Source organism: Marmota flaviventris, chromosome 2 (assembly GCF_047511675.1).
Source record: "Marmota flaviventris isolate mMarFla1 chromosome 2, mMarFla1.hap1, whole genome shotgun sequence".
Taxonomy (NCBI): Eukaryota; Metazoa; Chordata; class Mammalia; order Rodentia; family Sciuridae; genus Marmota; species Marmota flaviventris.
In genome coordinates this window covers 141,112,241-141,127,008 of record NC_092499.1, presented here as the reverse complement: position 1 = coordinate 141,127,008, position 14,768 = coordinate 141,112,241, and the positions used below count along the sequence as shown (strand labels likewise).

The window sequence follows — 14,768 nt, the reverse complement described above, 5'->3', positions numbered from 1 at the left end:
AATTTGTTAATCATTTTTCCCTTTATACAAGTATCAGAAGCCCAGATTTACCTCCAGCATCATTTTTATCACTTCCTTCCTGTATTTGTTTGGCCAAGTAACAAAAGCATCACTGTTCAGTCTGTTGGTGTGGCCAGCTAGAAGACAACTACATAATACTAGAGAAAATATGTATAAAGATTTTTTCTTAATAAAATGAATTGCTAGTCTTTTTTTTAATGTTTTGGTTTTGGAGAAAATAAAGAGTTAAAATCAAAAGTAATTTTCTGGAGTAGTTCAGTTTTAGTGATTACAGTGATAGGGTGGATCGGGAGTGTGTGTAGTACAGATTTAGAATAAGTCAGACTTGTTCCAGAGGGTTTGTCTCATTTTCAGTACAAATCCCTCTGGCTATTTTTTAAAAAAATATTTTTGGTATAGTCAGAAAGGACTACTTATAGCTGTTAATCTGTTCCCTTACGGTTTATGAATTGACTTTTCCACACGGAAGTCAGCACCATACTCACAGATTTGTCATGAAAAGTCAGGGGTGAAATGAACATGAAAACCACACAACCATGTGATAAGAGTAGCTCACTCAGCATGGGGTCAGAGTGACACCAGCTCCTGACAGCAAAAGAATACTTTTCCATTTAAGGCAAAACAAACAAAACATGAAACCTGGAGCTTGTTGTGTAAATAGTGAGTCCCAAGAATGAATTTTTTCAAATGCACTCACTTTATAACCCTCCTTTTCTCTTCAGAAATGCCAGACAGGAAAGCTGAAGATGAAGTGGATTTTCTAAGACAGACCAGAGCTAGTTCAGTGTCTGAAGAGGTGGCTGTAGGGAATGGAGCTACCACACGTAGGATGAAACAAGGCCCAAAGACCCAGGCGGTAAGTAGCATCAGTAAGTGTATAAGCACAGTGTATGTTTATTAGTTTGGTCTCCTGTGTCTGATTTATGGCTGTGGTTTTTGTTTGGGGCATAGGGGCACAACAGTATCCCTGCCCCCTTTTTCTCTAATTCTGATATAGAAATGTGGTTGTTGTTGCAGCTAAGCTTTCATAAAAACTGTGTACCACACAACAAAGTTTGAGATGGGCCCGCCTACATGAATATCTTGGAGAGTACAGTGAAATACATTTCCTCCATGAACACAAGACTAACTTTTGTCATAACGCTTAAAGTGGTCAGACAGTAAGAATTACCACAAAAGGGGAATCTATAAACCTGTCTTAAACCTGACTCCTCTTTCAGTAGCAGCAAAAGTGAGGTTTTTGTTTTATAGCTGTCTAAAATATGAAGTGTTATCATTTTTAGCAAAGAAAAAAGTTTAGTTTGTTTTTCATAACACCTTTATTGAGATACCATAAAAACCCACCATAAAAACCCACCCATTCAAATAAAGGGCACATTCAAATAAGGGGCAGCTTTTAATATAGACTTATGCAGCTGCCACCACTAATGTTCTAACTTGACAATATTATCCTCACTCCATAAAGAAAGTCCATGCCCGTAGCAGCCCACCCTTGCTGCTCTTCCCTCCCATCATCTTCTGGCAGTCATTTATCCACTTTCTGTTTCTACAGATATACCCATTCTGGAACTTCATATAAAAGAATTACCCAATATGTGGTCTTTTGTGACTTACTTTGTTCATTTAGTGTGGTATTCTCAAGGTTAATCCATGTTGCAACATCAATCATTATTTCAGTTCTTTTTAATTGTCAGTCTGTTGTATAAATTACCACATTTTATTGTGTATTTGAATTGTTTCCACTTTCTGGCTATTAGAAATGTCACTGTGAATATTTTACGTACAAATTTATGTGAACATAATGTTTTCATGTACCTAATAGTGGAATTGCTAGGTCATATAGTACTTCTATACTTAATATTCATTAGATTTTTAAAAATGTTTTTCTCCAAAATCTTGAGATAATTTTTCTCTGGTTTAAGGCTACTAACTTTTAAAATGAGATCTTAAATTCATTAGGGGAAAATAGTACTCTTACTTTTAAGATTCCATGCTGGTCAAAGAAAAACCTATAGAAAGTTGTAAACCAAGTTAATGGGCTAAATCATACTGCCCCTTGGAAAGTTAGTATTCCTCTGCTAGACTTGACAGTGCGCTGTTTTTGCTCTTCAGGGAGCTAATTTGAGTTTTGTTTCTTAAAGTTACCCCAGTAAGTAAACAGAACTGTACTATCCAAACTTTCACGTGTATAACCTGATAAATAAGCCTAATTTTATTGGAGTACAGTGGTAGGAAGGTGCTGACTGTTCTAACTGGCCCCTAATTGTTCCAGATAATATTCATGACTAATGCCTGGGTGGCTACTTGTATAGCAGGCATTTTTCAGATAAATGTTGCTTTTGCTCCTGGGAAAAAAAAGAACACACCCAGCATGGGTACATATGTCTTTTGTTACTGAAACCCCTCAGAATGGGAAGGAACAAACTCACATCCTCAAATTCAAATGCCTCTGTTTCTTAGTTCTCCATCCTGATGTAGTGGTTAGTGTCATCTAGCGCCATCTGATGCTTGGCTATAAAGCCACTGCTCTCAGATGAGGGACAGCTCTTTCCTAAGTGTGTATTGTCTACTTTAAAGAAGAAACTTTATGATTTAAAACTGATAACTTTTAAAACAAAGGAACTTTTAAAAAGTTCTTAAGACATTCTTCTTCTTTTAAAGTCCTTTCTCTCCTAGTCCCTTTCCTCTTTTGGTTTTTCCTCTAGTTTAGAAGATGAGAGAGAATTCCTCTGGTAGGTCAGCATGCTACATTACAGATAAAAGAGTAGACCCTAGGAGAGTCATCTGACTAGTTCAAAGTCAGACACAGCTGGAAGGAGAATTTGGGGTTTGATTTCTAACCTAGAACTTACATAACAAGGCACATTCCTCCCTAACTCTTTACCCTGGATTCTGTCATTGGTGGACACATGTTAAGGAGCCTTAGAATCCTCTTATTTGTTTCTTGCTAAGAGATCTTTCCTTTATGCTTTGTGTCTGCTTCCACTTGGTGTAGCTGGAGAAAGCATATGCCAATAGGATTTTCAAGTCTAAATGGTGAGGGGTTTTTTGTTCCATCAGCATAGTTACAATAATGTGAAATCTGCCTCACTCCTTGTCATTGCCTCACTCCCTGTCACTCTGCCAAACTTTCCCTATTAGCTATGAATTGAAGGATAAAGTTTGGATACAAACTTTAATTTTTCCATTGTCTTATTTTCTCTCTTTTCTGATGAAACTCTTCATATATTTATTATGTAGTTTTCACTGAGTCAGAAAAGATCAGAGGTTTGTACTCCTTCTTTGTTAAGGGCAGAAAGTAAATAGGACATTCAGTCTACATCATCACTAGTCACCTTTGCTTTTACAAAAGGAGCCATCACAGTATGTAAATGAATGAGCCTGACTCTGCTTCAGTAAAACCTTATTTGTGGATGCTGCAGTGAGACTCTGTTCTTATAATGTTTAAATGTCATGGAAGAGTTTACTTCTGATTTTTTTCCAGGCACTTAAAAATGTCGAATCTACTTAGTTTTGTTTTGTTTTGTTTTAATAATGGACAGGCAGTGGGCCACTCACTTGCAGTAGTAGCATGTGAGTCCCTGACCCACAATATACTTGTATATACATGGATGAAAAAAAGAAAGCAAGCAGATTTCTTCTATTCCTGTTCTTTTTAAAAAGTATTTTTGTGGTGAAACTTCTAGTTACTAAACTGTAAGTTTGGAGCGAGGGTTCCAGGTCTGTCTTTTCTGAACCAGCTTTTTGACATAAAGTCTGTAGAGTTTAATTTCCTTTTTTCTGTTCATCTTCTTAGCCTTACTCTTCTAGAATCTGTTTACATTTGGAAAAGTTAATTGAGCTTATGATTGTAGTTGAGGGTGGAGTGGCCTTTGTTTAATATTATTTAGTCCAGTATGTCGGGCACATGCCTAGTCTATGTGTTAGCCAGTTATTGCTTCATCTACTTATTCTGTCTCAAATGTAAAACAGAACACGTACATGCATCTTATGCTTTGCTATTGTCTTGAAAAACTAGGACAGTGATGAATTTGTTGCAGTTTTCTAGTAAATGTAAATAATCCATTATATTCTTATGAGGGAGGGTCTTCCCATTTTGTAACCTCCTTTTAACATCATTAATTGTAAAAGCAATGGGAATCTCTGTCCAGAGTGGAACTACCAAGGATTTAAAGAAGCAAGCTACTGTTTTCTCTAGTCTAGCTGATATCTATCATACAAATTAATTAATTTCTTACTCCTTCCTTAACCCATTTGACATGTTGTAAGCCCTTACTTTAGAAAATAAATGCTTTAAAATCATAGTTTGTAAAGGAATTAGACAATATCAAGATTTATGTTTGCTTATATTATCAGACAACATACATGAAGGGTTAAGTGCTGCTGATTTCTTGATAATTTCAACTGATATTTCTTTACTGAATTGAAAATTATTCACAATCTAGGAGGCAGAGTCATTAATTTGTACCTAGTAAGGTTCTTTTCCATTGATCATTTTATCATTTTATGATTATGGTTTAATGTTAAGTATTGCCAGAGTTTTAATAGTAATTACAATTTAGTATTCAACATTATTCCCTTTTACATATTTCAGTGGTTTCAGACTACCTTTTGATGTCTTCTTGTTTTCCTCTCAATGAATGAATATCATTTATCAAGTGCTTAGAACAGACTGGCACACAGAAAGTACAGATGCTGCTTAGTTTTGCAACCTCAGATTCCAGTATCCTATTGACTGATTTTAATTACCAATGAAATATGATGGTTCAGGCTGTTATAACTTTTTGAACATATGTTATAAAAACCTGAGTATAATAGCATCACATAATAATTTAAGTTGGTATACCTGGATATTATTTTATTTCTGAGATCCTTGAAATTTGAAGATACCTAAAAGATTATCTCTGTCTAGCACCTTTGCTTTATTGAAGAAGAAATGGATTCATGATTAAATGCCTTGCCATTTTCCACAACTAATTGACTTTCAGCTGGACTGTAACCCAACTTCTGTGCTAGTAATATTTCCATTAACTGTATCCTGAGAAGTCATCCTGAGGGTGTACTCTCAGGAAATTCAGTTCACTTGGTTTAGGATAGGATTTTGCTTTTTAAACAAGTATCCCTGAATGATGCCTATATATACTGAAATTTGAAATTCATTGTGTTATACTTCCATGCCTTCACTAATAGTGAAGAGAATTTCTTTGGCCATTTAGGATCTGAACTGATTCATTTTAAAATAAGTCTTGTGTTTTTATTTGCTTTTTGTAGCTACAACTAAATACCACCAAGATGGTATTCATCCTAAGTGCTTGCTTATATGTCAAAATCAATAAGGTATTCTCAACCTTATTATTTCCTAAAGAAAGACGGGAAGAGGTGTAGAACCATGTGTTGAATGAGAAGCAGGAGATGATATTGAATTCCTGAGTCCATAAATAAAACCTCTGGGACCATTCACCTTGAGAGTATGTTCCACTGTGGCTAGCAAGGAATTTCAGATTACTATTTTCCTGCCCTAGACCTGTAACCCAACATCTCCATGTGGTGCAAGATGTTGCCAAGTTCATTAGAAAGGAAGTTGCTCTCCTGGGGTATTTGTTCTTGAAGGTATCTCTGAAATAATTCCTTTCCAGATTCTCATTGAATAAGCTTGTTAGCCATATGGAACGGTTAATTCTGCAAGCCAGTATATCTTGTCAGGAGACAAATACTCAAGAGCAAATATATTCAGGGACAACTATAAAATTCCATATGTTGACATTAGCTTACTAGGAATTTACTCTTCATTAACGTACCCTCCCCAATCAGGAAAGCATTTTCAGTCAGAACCATGATTCCGTTTTTTATAATTATACAGGCAAACATTAAATTAACTGAATTTTCATTCCTAGTTATTTTTACAATATTAATGTTTATATCTTCAGAGTTGTGGTAATCACAGTTTTGGTCTTGGACTATTTCCTGTTATTATCTTCCTCCATTCTCTGTGTCCTTTTATAATTTTTAATGGGAACACTGTGTTTTCTTTCTCTTATCTCAAGGGGGCAAGCTTGCATTTCCACCCTTACTTGAGTAGTTTGGTTAAACACTTTTATGTTTTATGTGGCTGTTCATAGCCTTCATGCTGTGGGAAAGTAGAGTAGCTGCTAGGCTATTTGGTAACTAAAGTGACATTATATTTACATTTGTAGTTTTGTGGTCTATGTGTCACCTAAGAGGCTTATTGGCGTCTTTCTGATTGCCATGAATTTTCTCTGGATACATTTGGCATTTAGGAGAACCCCCTCACCCCCAATTATTCCTTTTAGGTACAAAACTGGAGCTAGCATCAGTTACAGGAAAACTCAGCCTTTTCATGTATGGTTTTTGCAGACTCTTTTGCTCTAAGTCTCCTGAAATGGAGAATTTCCAGAAAGTTTTATTAAAGGCTGCTTCTATAGGTTTTCAACACAGCTGCAAAAATAAAAATAAAAAGACATGCTTCAAAGTATCCCAGATTGTAAAGTTACAAGAGGCAAAACTGTAACTTTAGAGTAAAAGCATCCATCAATAATGTATGTAAGGGCGTAGTTTAATGGTCTGACTATATATTTTTAAGTGACCTTAAACAAGTTGTTTAATCTCTCTGGTCTCTCTTTTCTCTTTTACGTATATAATGATTAAATAATCTCTAAAGTTCATTCCAGCTCTTAATTTTCGGCCATTGTATGATTCCAAAATGATTGGAACAAACTCATAAATATTGGGGGTATATCTTATGCTGAACCAAAAGGATAATCATAAGGGACTTTTAAAAATCAGACTTTCTTTAATGATCAAATTCTTAACTAATACTTTTTTTGTATTTTTTCTTTTTTTATTAGTCTTATTTTTTAAATACATGAAGTGGAATGCATCACAATTCTTATTACACATATAGAAAAATTTTCATATCTGTATATAAAGTATGTTCACACCAATTCATATCTTCATACATGTACTTTGGAGTATGAAGTCCATCACATTCCTCCATCATTGCTAACCCTCTGCCCCCTCCCTTCCCCTCCCACCCCTCTGCCCTGTCTAGAGTTCATCAATTCCTCTCATGCTTCCTCTCCCTACCCAACTATGAGTCAGTCACCTTATATCAGAGAAAAAATTCACCATTTGATTTTTTGGGATTGACTAACTTCACTTAGCATTATCTTCTCCAGCTGCATCCATTTACCTGCAAATGCCATGATTTTATTCACTCTATTCTGGAGTAATATTCCATTGTGTATATATGCCACATTTTTTAGTCCATTCATCTACTGAAGGGCATTTAGGTTGGTTACAGAGTTTAGCTATTATGAATTATGCTGCTATAAACTTTGATGTGGCTGTAATATGCTGTCCATGTAGTATGCTGTTTTTAAGTCCTTTGGGTATAGACCAAGGAGAGGGATAGCTGGGTTAAATGGTAGTTTCATTCCAAGTTTTCCAAGGAATCTCCATACTGCTTTCCACATTGGCTGCACCATTTGCAGTCCCACCAGCAATGTATAAGTGTGCCTTTTTCCCCACATCCTCGCCAACACTTATTATTGTTTGTCTTCATGATAGCTGCTATTCTGACTGGAGTGAGATGGTATCTTAGAGTAGTTTTGATTTGCATTTGTCTAATTGCTAGAGATATATGAACATTTTTTCATGTATTTGTTGATTGATTGAATATCCTCTTCTGAGTAGTGTCTCTTCATGTCCTTGGCCCATTTATTGATTGGGTTATTTGTTTTTTTGGTGTTTAGCTTTTTGAGTTCTTTATATACCCTAGAGATTAGTGTTCTATCTGATGTGTGAGGAGTAAAATTTGGTACCAAGATATAGGCTCTCTGTTCACCTCACAGATTGTTTCTTTTGCTGAGAAGAAACTTTTTAGTTTGAGTCCATCCCATTTATTGACTCTTGGTTTTAATTCTTGCACTATAGGATTCTTATTAAGGAAGTTGCGGCCTAATTCCACGCGATGAAGATTATGGCCTACTTTTTCTTCTATTAGATGCAGAGTCTCTGGTTTAATTCCTAGGCCGTTGGTCCATTTTGAGATGAGTTTTTTGCATGGTGAGAGAGAGGGGTTTAATTTCATTTTGTTGCATATGGATTTCCAGGTTGCCCAACACCATTTGTTGAAAAGGCTATCTTTTCTCCAATGCATGTTTTTGCCACCTTTGTCTAATATAAGGTAATTGTAATTTTGTGGGTTAGTCTCTGTGTCATCTCTTCTGTACCATTGGTCTACCAGTCTGTTTTGGTGCCAATATCATGCTGTTTTTGTTACTATTGCTCTGTAGTATAGTTTAAGGTCTGGTATAGTGATGCCACCTGCTTCATTCTTGCTGCTAAGGATTGCTTTAGCTATTCTGGGCCTCTCATTTTTCCAGATGAATTTCATGATTGCTTTTTCTATTTCTATGAGGAATGCCATTGAGATTTTGATCAGAATTGCATTAAATCTATATAATGCTTTTGGTAGTATGGTCATTTTGATAATATTCTGCCTATCCAAGAGCAAGGTAGATCTTTCCATCTTCTAAGTTCTTCTTTGGTTTCTTTCTTTAAGGTTCTGTAGTTTTCATTGTATAGATCTTTTACCTCTTTCGTTAATTTGATTCCCAAGTGTTTTATTTTTATGTATTTATTTTTTTAGGGTATGTTTGAGTAGTTTTTCTCATTTCCCTCTCAGAAGATTTGTCACTAATACATAGAAATGCCTTTGATTTATGGGTGTTGATTTTATAACCTCCTACTTTGCTGAATTCGCTTACTAGTTCTAGAAATTTTCTGATAGAGCTTTTTGGGTCTTCTAGGTGTAGAATCATATTGTCAGCAAATGGTGTTAATTTAAGTTCTTATTTTCCTATACGTATCCCTTTAATTTCTTTCGTCTGTCTAATTGCTCTGGCCAGTGTTTCAAGGACTGTGTTAAATAAAAGTGGTGAAAGAGGGCATCCCTGTCTTGTTCCAGTTTTTAGTGGGAATGCCTTCAATTTTTCTTCATTTTAGAATGATGTTGGCCTGGGGCTTAGCGTAGATAGCCTTTATGATGTTGAGATATGTTCCTGTTATCCCTAGTTTTTCTAGTGTTTTGAACATGAAGGGGTGCTGTGTTTTGTCAAATGCTTTTTCTGCATCTATTAAGATGAACATAAGATTCTTTCAGTCTGTTGATGTGATGAATTACATTTATTGATTTCATTATGTAGAACCAACCTGAATGAATCCCACTTGATCATGGTGCACGATCTTTTTGATGTTTTTGTATTCGATTTGCCAGAATTTTATTGAGAATTTTTGCATCTATGTTCATTAGAAATATTGATCTAAAGTTTTTTTTTTTTTTCTTTGATGTGTCTTTGCCCATTTTTGGGATCAGGGTGATATTGGCCTCAGAGAATGAGTTTGGAAGTGCTGCCTCTTTTTCTATTTCCTGAAATAAATTGAAGAGTATTGGTATTAGTTCTTCTTTAAAGGTCTTGTAGAACCCGGCTGTGTAACTGTCCCGTCCTGGGCTTTTCTTGGTTGGTAGGCTTCTGATGGCATCTTCTGTTTAATCACTTGATATTAGTCTGTTTAAATTGTGTATATCTTCCTGATTCAATCTGGGCAAGTCCTATGACTTAAGAAATTCGTAGATGCCTTCACTATTTTCTATTTTATTAGAGTATAAGTTTTCAAAATAATTTCTTATTATCCTCTGTATTTCTATAGTCTCTGTTGTATGATATTATCTTTTTCATCACATAGGCTGGTAATTTGAGTTCTCTCCTTCTTTGTTAGTGTATCTAAGGGTCTGTCAATTTTATTTATTTTTTCAAAGAACCGACTTTTTGTTTTGTCAATTTTTTCAGTTGTTCCTTTTGTTTTGATTTCACTGATCTCAGCTCTAATTTTAATTATTTCTTGCCTTCTTCTGCTTTTGCTGTTGATTTGTTCTTCTTTTTCTAGGGCTTTGAGATGTAAATTGAGGTCATTGATTTGTTGACTCTTCTTTTAAGGAATGAACTCCATGCAATGTACTTTCCTCTTTGAACTGCTTTCATAGTGTCCCAGAGATTTCGATATGTTGTGCCTGTGTTCTCATTTACCTCTAAGAATTTTTTAATTTCCTCTTTCATGTCTTCTGCAACCCATTGTTCATTCAGTAGCATATTGTTTAGTCTCCAGGTGTTGGAGTAATTTTTATTTTTTATTTTGTCACTGATTTCCAATTTTATTCCATTATGATCTGATAAAACACATGGTAGTATCTCTACTTTTTTGTATTTGCTAAGAGTTGCTTTGTCGCTTAGTATATGGTCTATTTTAGAGAAGGATCCATGTGCTGCTGAGAAGAAAGTGTATCTGGTTGATGCAGGTTGAAATATTGTATATATGTTAGTTAAGTCTAAATTATTGATTATATTATTGAGTTCTATAGATTTTTTTTTTTTTGAGAGAGAGAGAATTTTTTAATATTTATTTTTTAGTTTTCGGTGGACACGACATCTTTGTTTTATTTTTATGTGGTGCTGAGTTTCGACCCCAGCGCCCCGCGCATGCCATGCGAGCACGTTACTCCTTGAGCCACATCCCCAGACCAGCCACATCCCCAGCCCTCTATAGATTCTTTATTCAACTTTGGTTTAGAAGATCTATCCAGTGGTGAGAGAGTTGTGTTAAAGTCACCCAAGATTATTGTGTTGTGATCAATTTGACCCTTGAACTTAAGAAGAATTTGTTTGATGAACATAGCTGCACCATTGTTTGAGGCATATATATTTTTGATTGTCCTATCTTGTTGGTGTGTGGTTCCCTTGAGCAGTATGTAATGTCCATCTATATCCCTTTTGATTAACTTTGGCTACTTTATTTGAAAGGAGGAGGGAAACCCCTCCTTGCTTCCATAGTCCATGTGAGTGGTAAGATTTTTCCCAACCTTTCATCTTCAGTCTGTGTATGTCTTTTCCTATCAGATGAGTCTCCTGGAGGCAGCATATTGTTGGGTGGGGTTTTTTTTTAATCCAATCTGCTAGTCTATGTCTTTTTATTGATGAGTTTAAGCCATTAATATTCAGAGTTACTATTGAGACATGGTTTGTATTTCTAGCCATATTTGTTTATTTTTGTTATTTAACTTGATTTTCTTCTTTGATTAGTTTTTCTTTTAAGTTATTACCTCCCTCTGCTGATTTTCATTGTTGTTTTTCATTTCCTCTTCATGGAATATTTTTTCAAGGATGTTTTGTAGTGTCAGTTTTCTAGCTATAAATTCTTTTAACTTTTGTTTATCATGGAAGGTTTTTATTTCATCTTCAAATCTAAAGCTTAATTTTGCTGGATACAAGATTCTTGTTTCCTAAGTATTTTATTTTTTTTGAAGATATTGTGAATGGAGTGGTTGTCCTCATTTCCATTTCAGAGGGTTTGTCGCTGATATACAGGAATGCCTTTGATTTATGCGTGTTGATTTTATATCCTGCCACTTTGCTGAATTCATTTATTAGCTCTAATAGTTTCTTTGTAGACCCTTTAGGGTCTGCTAGGTATAGAATCATGTCATCTGCAAATAGTGATAATTTAAGTTCTTCTTTTCCTATTTTGATGCCTTTAATTTCTTTCGTCTGTCTAATTGCTCTGGCCAGTGTTTCGAGAACTATGTTGAACAGAAGTGGTGAGAGAGGGCATCCCTGTCTTGTTCCAGATTTTAGAGGGAATGCCTTCAATTTTTCTCCATTCAGAATGATGCTAGCCTGAGGCTTAGCATAGATTGCTTTTACAATATTGAGGTATGTTCCTGTTATCCCTAGTTTTTCTAGAGTTTTGAACATAAAGGGATGCTGTACTTTGTCGAATGCTTTTTCCGCATCTATCGAGATGATCATATGGTTCTTATTTTTAAGTCTATTGATGTGGTGAATAACATTTATTGATTTCCTTATATTGAACCAGCCTTGCATCCCAGGGATGAATCCTACTTGATCATGGTGCACAATTTTTTTGATGTGCCTTTGTATCCGAGTGGCCAGAATTTTATTGAGGATTTTTGCATCCAAGTTCATTAGAGATATTGGTCTGTAGTTTTCTTTCTTTGAAGTGTCTTTGTCTGGTTTAGGTATCAGGGTGATGTTGGCCTCGTAGAATGAATTTGGAAGTTCTCCCTCTTTTTCTATTTCCCGAAGTAGCTTGAAAAGTATTGGTATTAGTTCCTCTTTAAAGGTTTTGTAAAACTCTGCTGTATACCCATCCGGTCCTGGGCTTTTCTTAGAAGAAACCATCAAAAGACTACCAACTATTTCCTCAATTGATATTGGTCTGTTTAGGTTGTCTATATCCTCCTGACTCAATCTGGGCAGATCATATGACTTAAGAAATTTATCTATGCCTTCACTATCTTCTAATTTATTGGAGTATAAGGATTCAAAATAATTTTTGATTATCTTCTGTATTTCTGAAGTGTCTGTTGTGATATTGCCTCTTTCATCCCGTATGTTAGTGATTTGAGTTCTCTCTCTTCTTCTCTTCGCTAGCATGGCTAAGGGTCTGTCGATTTTGTTTATTTTTTCAAAGAACCAACTTTTAGTTTTGTCAATTTTTTCAATTGTTTCTTTTGTTTCGATTTCATTGATTTCAGCTCTGATTTTAATTATTTCTTGCCTTCTACTTCTTTTGCTGTTGTTTTGCTCTTCTTTTTCTAGGATTTTGAGATGAAGTATGAGATCATTTATTTGTTGGTTTTTTCTTTTTTTAAGGAATGAACTCCAAGCAATGAATTTTCCTCTTAGAACTGCTTTCAATGTGTCCCATAGATTCCGATATGTTGTGTCTGTGTTTTCATTAATCTCTAAGAATTTTTTAATTTCCTCCTTGGGAATCAACCTAACAAAAGAGGTGAAAGACTTATACAATGAAAACTACAGAACCCTAAAGAGAGAAATAGAAGAAGATCTTAGAAGATGGAAAAATATACCCTGTTCATGGATAGGCAGAACTAACATCATCAAAATGGCGATATTACCAAAAGTTCTCTATAGGTTTAATGCAATGCCAATCAAAATCCCAACGGCATTTCTTGTAGAAATAGAGAAAGCAATCATGAAATTCATATGGAAAAATAAAAGACCCAGAATAGCAAAAACAATGCTAAGCAGGAAGTGTGAATCAGGCGGTATAGCGATACCAGACTTCAAACTATATTACAGAGCAATAGTAACAAAAACAGCATGGTACTGGTACCAAAACAGGCGGGTGGACCAATGGTACAGAATAGAGGACACAGAAACCAATCCACAAAACTACAACTATCTTATATTTGATAAAGGGTCTAAAAGCATGCAATGGAGGAAGGATAGCATCTTCAACAAATGGTGCTGGGAAAACTGGAAATCCATATGCAACAAAATGAAACTGAATCCCTTTCTCTCGCCATGCACAAAAGTGAATTCAAAATGGATCAAGGAGCTTGATATCAAATCAGAGACGCGCCGTCTGATAGAAGAAAAAGTTGGCTACGATCTACAGTCGGTGGGGTCGGGCTCCAAATTCCTCAATAGGACACCCATAGCACAAAAGTTAATAACTAGAATCAACAAATGGGACTTACTCAAACTAAAAAGTTTTTTCTCAGCAAAAGATACAATAAGAGAGGTAAATAGAGAGCCTACAACCTGGGAACAAATCTTTACTCCTCACACTTCAGATAGAGCCCTAATATCCAGAGTATACAAAGAGCTCAAAAAATTAGACAATAAGAGAACAAACAACCCAATCAACAAATGGGCCAAGGACCTGAACAGACACTTCTCAGAGGAGGACATACAGTCAATCAACAAGTACATGAAAAAATGCTCACCATCTCTAGCAGTCAGAGAAATGCAAATCAAAACCACCCTAAGATACCATCTCACTCCAGTTAGATTGGCAGCCATTATGAAGTCAAACAACAACAAGTGCTGGCGAGGATGTGGGGAAAAGGGTACACTTGTACATTGCTGGTGGGACTGCAAATTGGTGCAGCCAATTTGGAAAGCAGTATGGAGATTTCTTGGAAAGCTGGGAATGGAGCCACCATTTGACCCAGCTATTCCCCTTCTCGGTCTATTCCCTAAAGACCTAAAAAGAGCATGCTACAGGGACACTGCTACATCGATGTTCATAGCAGCACAATTCACAATAGCTAGACTGTGGAACCAACCTAGATGCCCTTCAATGGATGAATGGATAAAAAAAATGTGGCATTTATACACAATGGAGTATTACTCTGCATTAAAAAATGACAAAATCATAGAATTTACAGGGAAATGGATGGCATTAGAGCAGATTATGCTAAGTGAAGCTAGCCAATCCCTAAAAAACAAATGTCAAATGTCTTCTTTGATATAAGGAGAGTAGCTAAGAACAGAGTAGGGTCGAAGAGCATGAGAAGAAGATTAACATTAAACAGGGATGAGAGGTGGGAGGGAAAGGGAGAGAGAAGGGAAAATGCATGGAAATGGAAGGAGACCCTCAGAGGTATACAAAAGTACATACAAGAGGAAGTGAGGGGAAGGGGAAAAATAATACAAGGGGGACAAACGAATGTCAGTAAAGGGGGCAGAGAGAGAAGAGGGGAGGGGAGGGGAGGGGAGGGGAGGGGAGGGGAGGGGGGATAGTAGAGGATAGGAAAGACAGCAGAATACAACAGACACTAGTATGGCAATATGTAAATCAATGGATGTGTAACTGATGTGATTCTGCAATCTGTATAT

At 35.8% G+C, this 14,768-nt stretch overlaps 1 protein-coding gene across 7 annotated transcripts in view; it reads left to right on the top strand.

Annotated features, from left to right (window-relative positions):
• The window catches only part of Akap13 (A-kinase anchoring protein 13), a 346,713-nt gene that overhangs the window by 188,949 nt on the left and 142,996 nt on the right, over nucleotides 1–14,768 (top strand). For all 7 annotated transcript variants that reach the window (XM_071608649.1, XM_071608648.1, XM_071608646.1 and 4 more), the window contains exon 8: nucleotides 744–877. In XM_071608649.1, coding sequence (XP_071464750.1) covers nucleotides 744–877 — 134 coding nt within the window. The remainder of the gene's footprint in view (nucleotides 1–743; nucleotides 878–14,768) is intronic.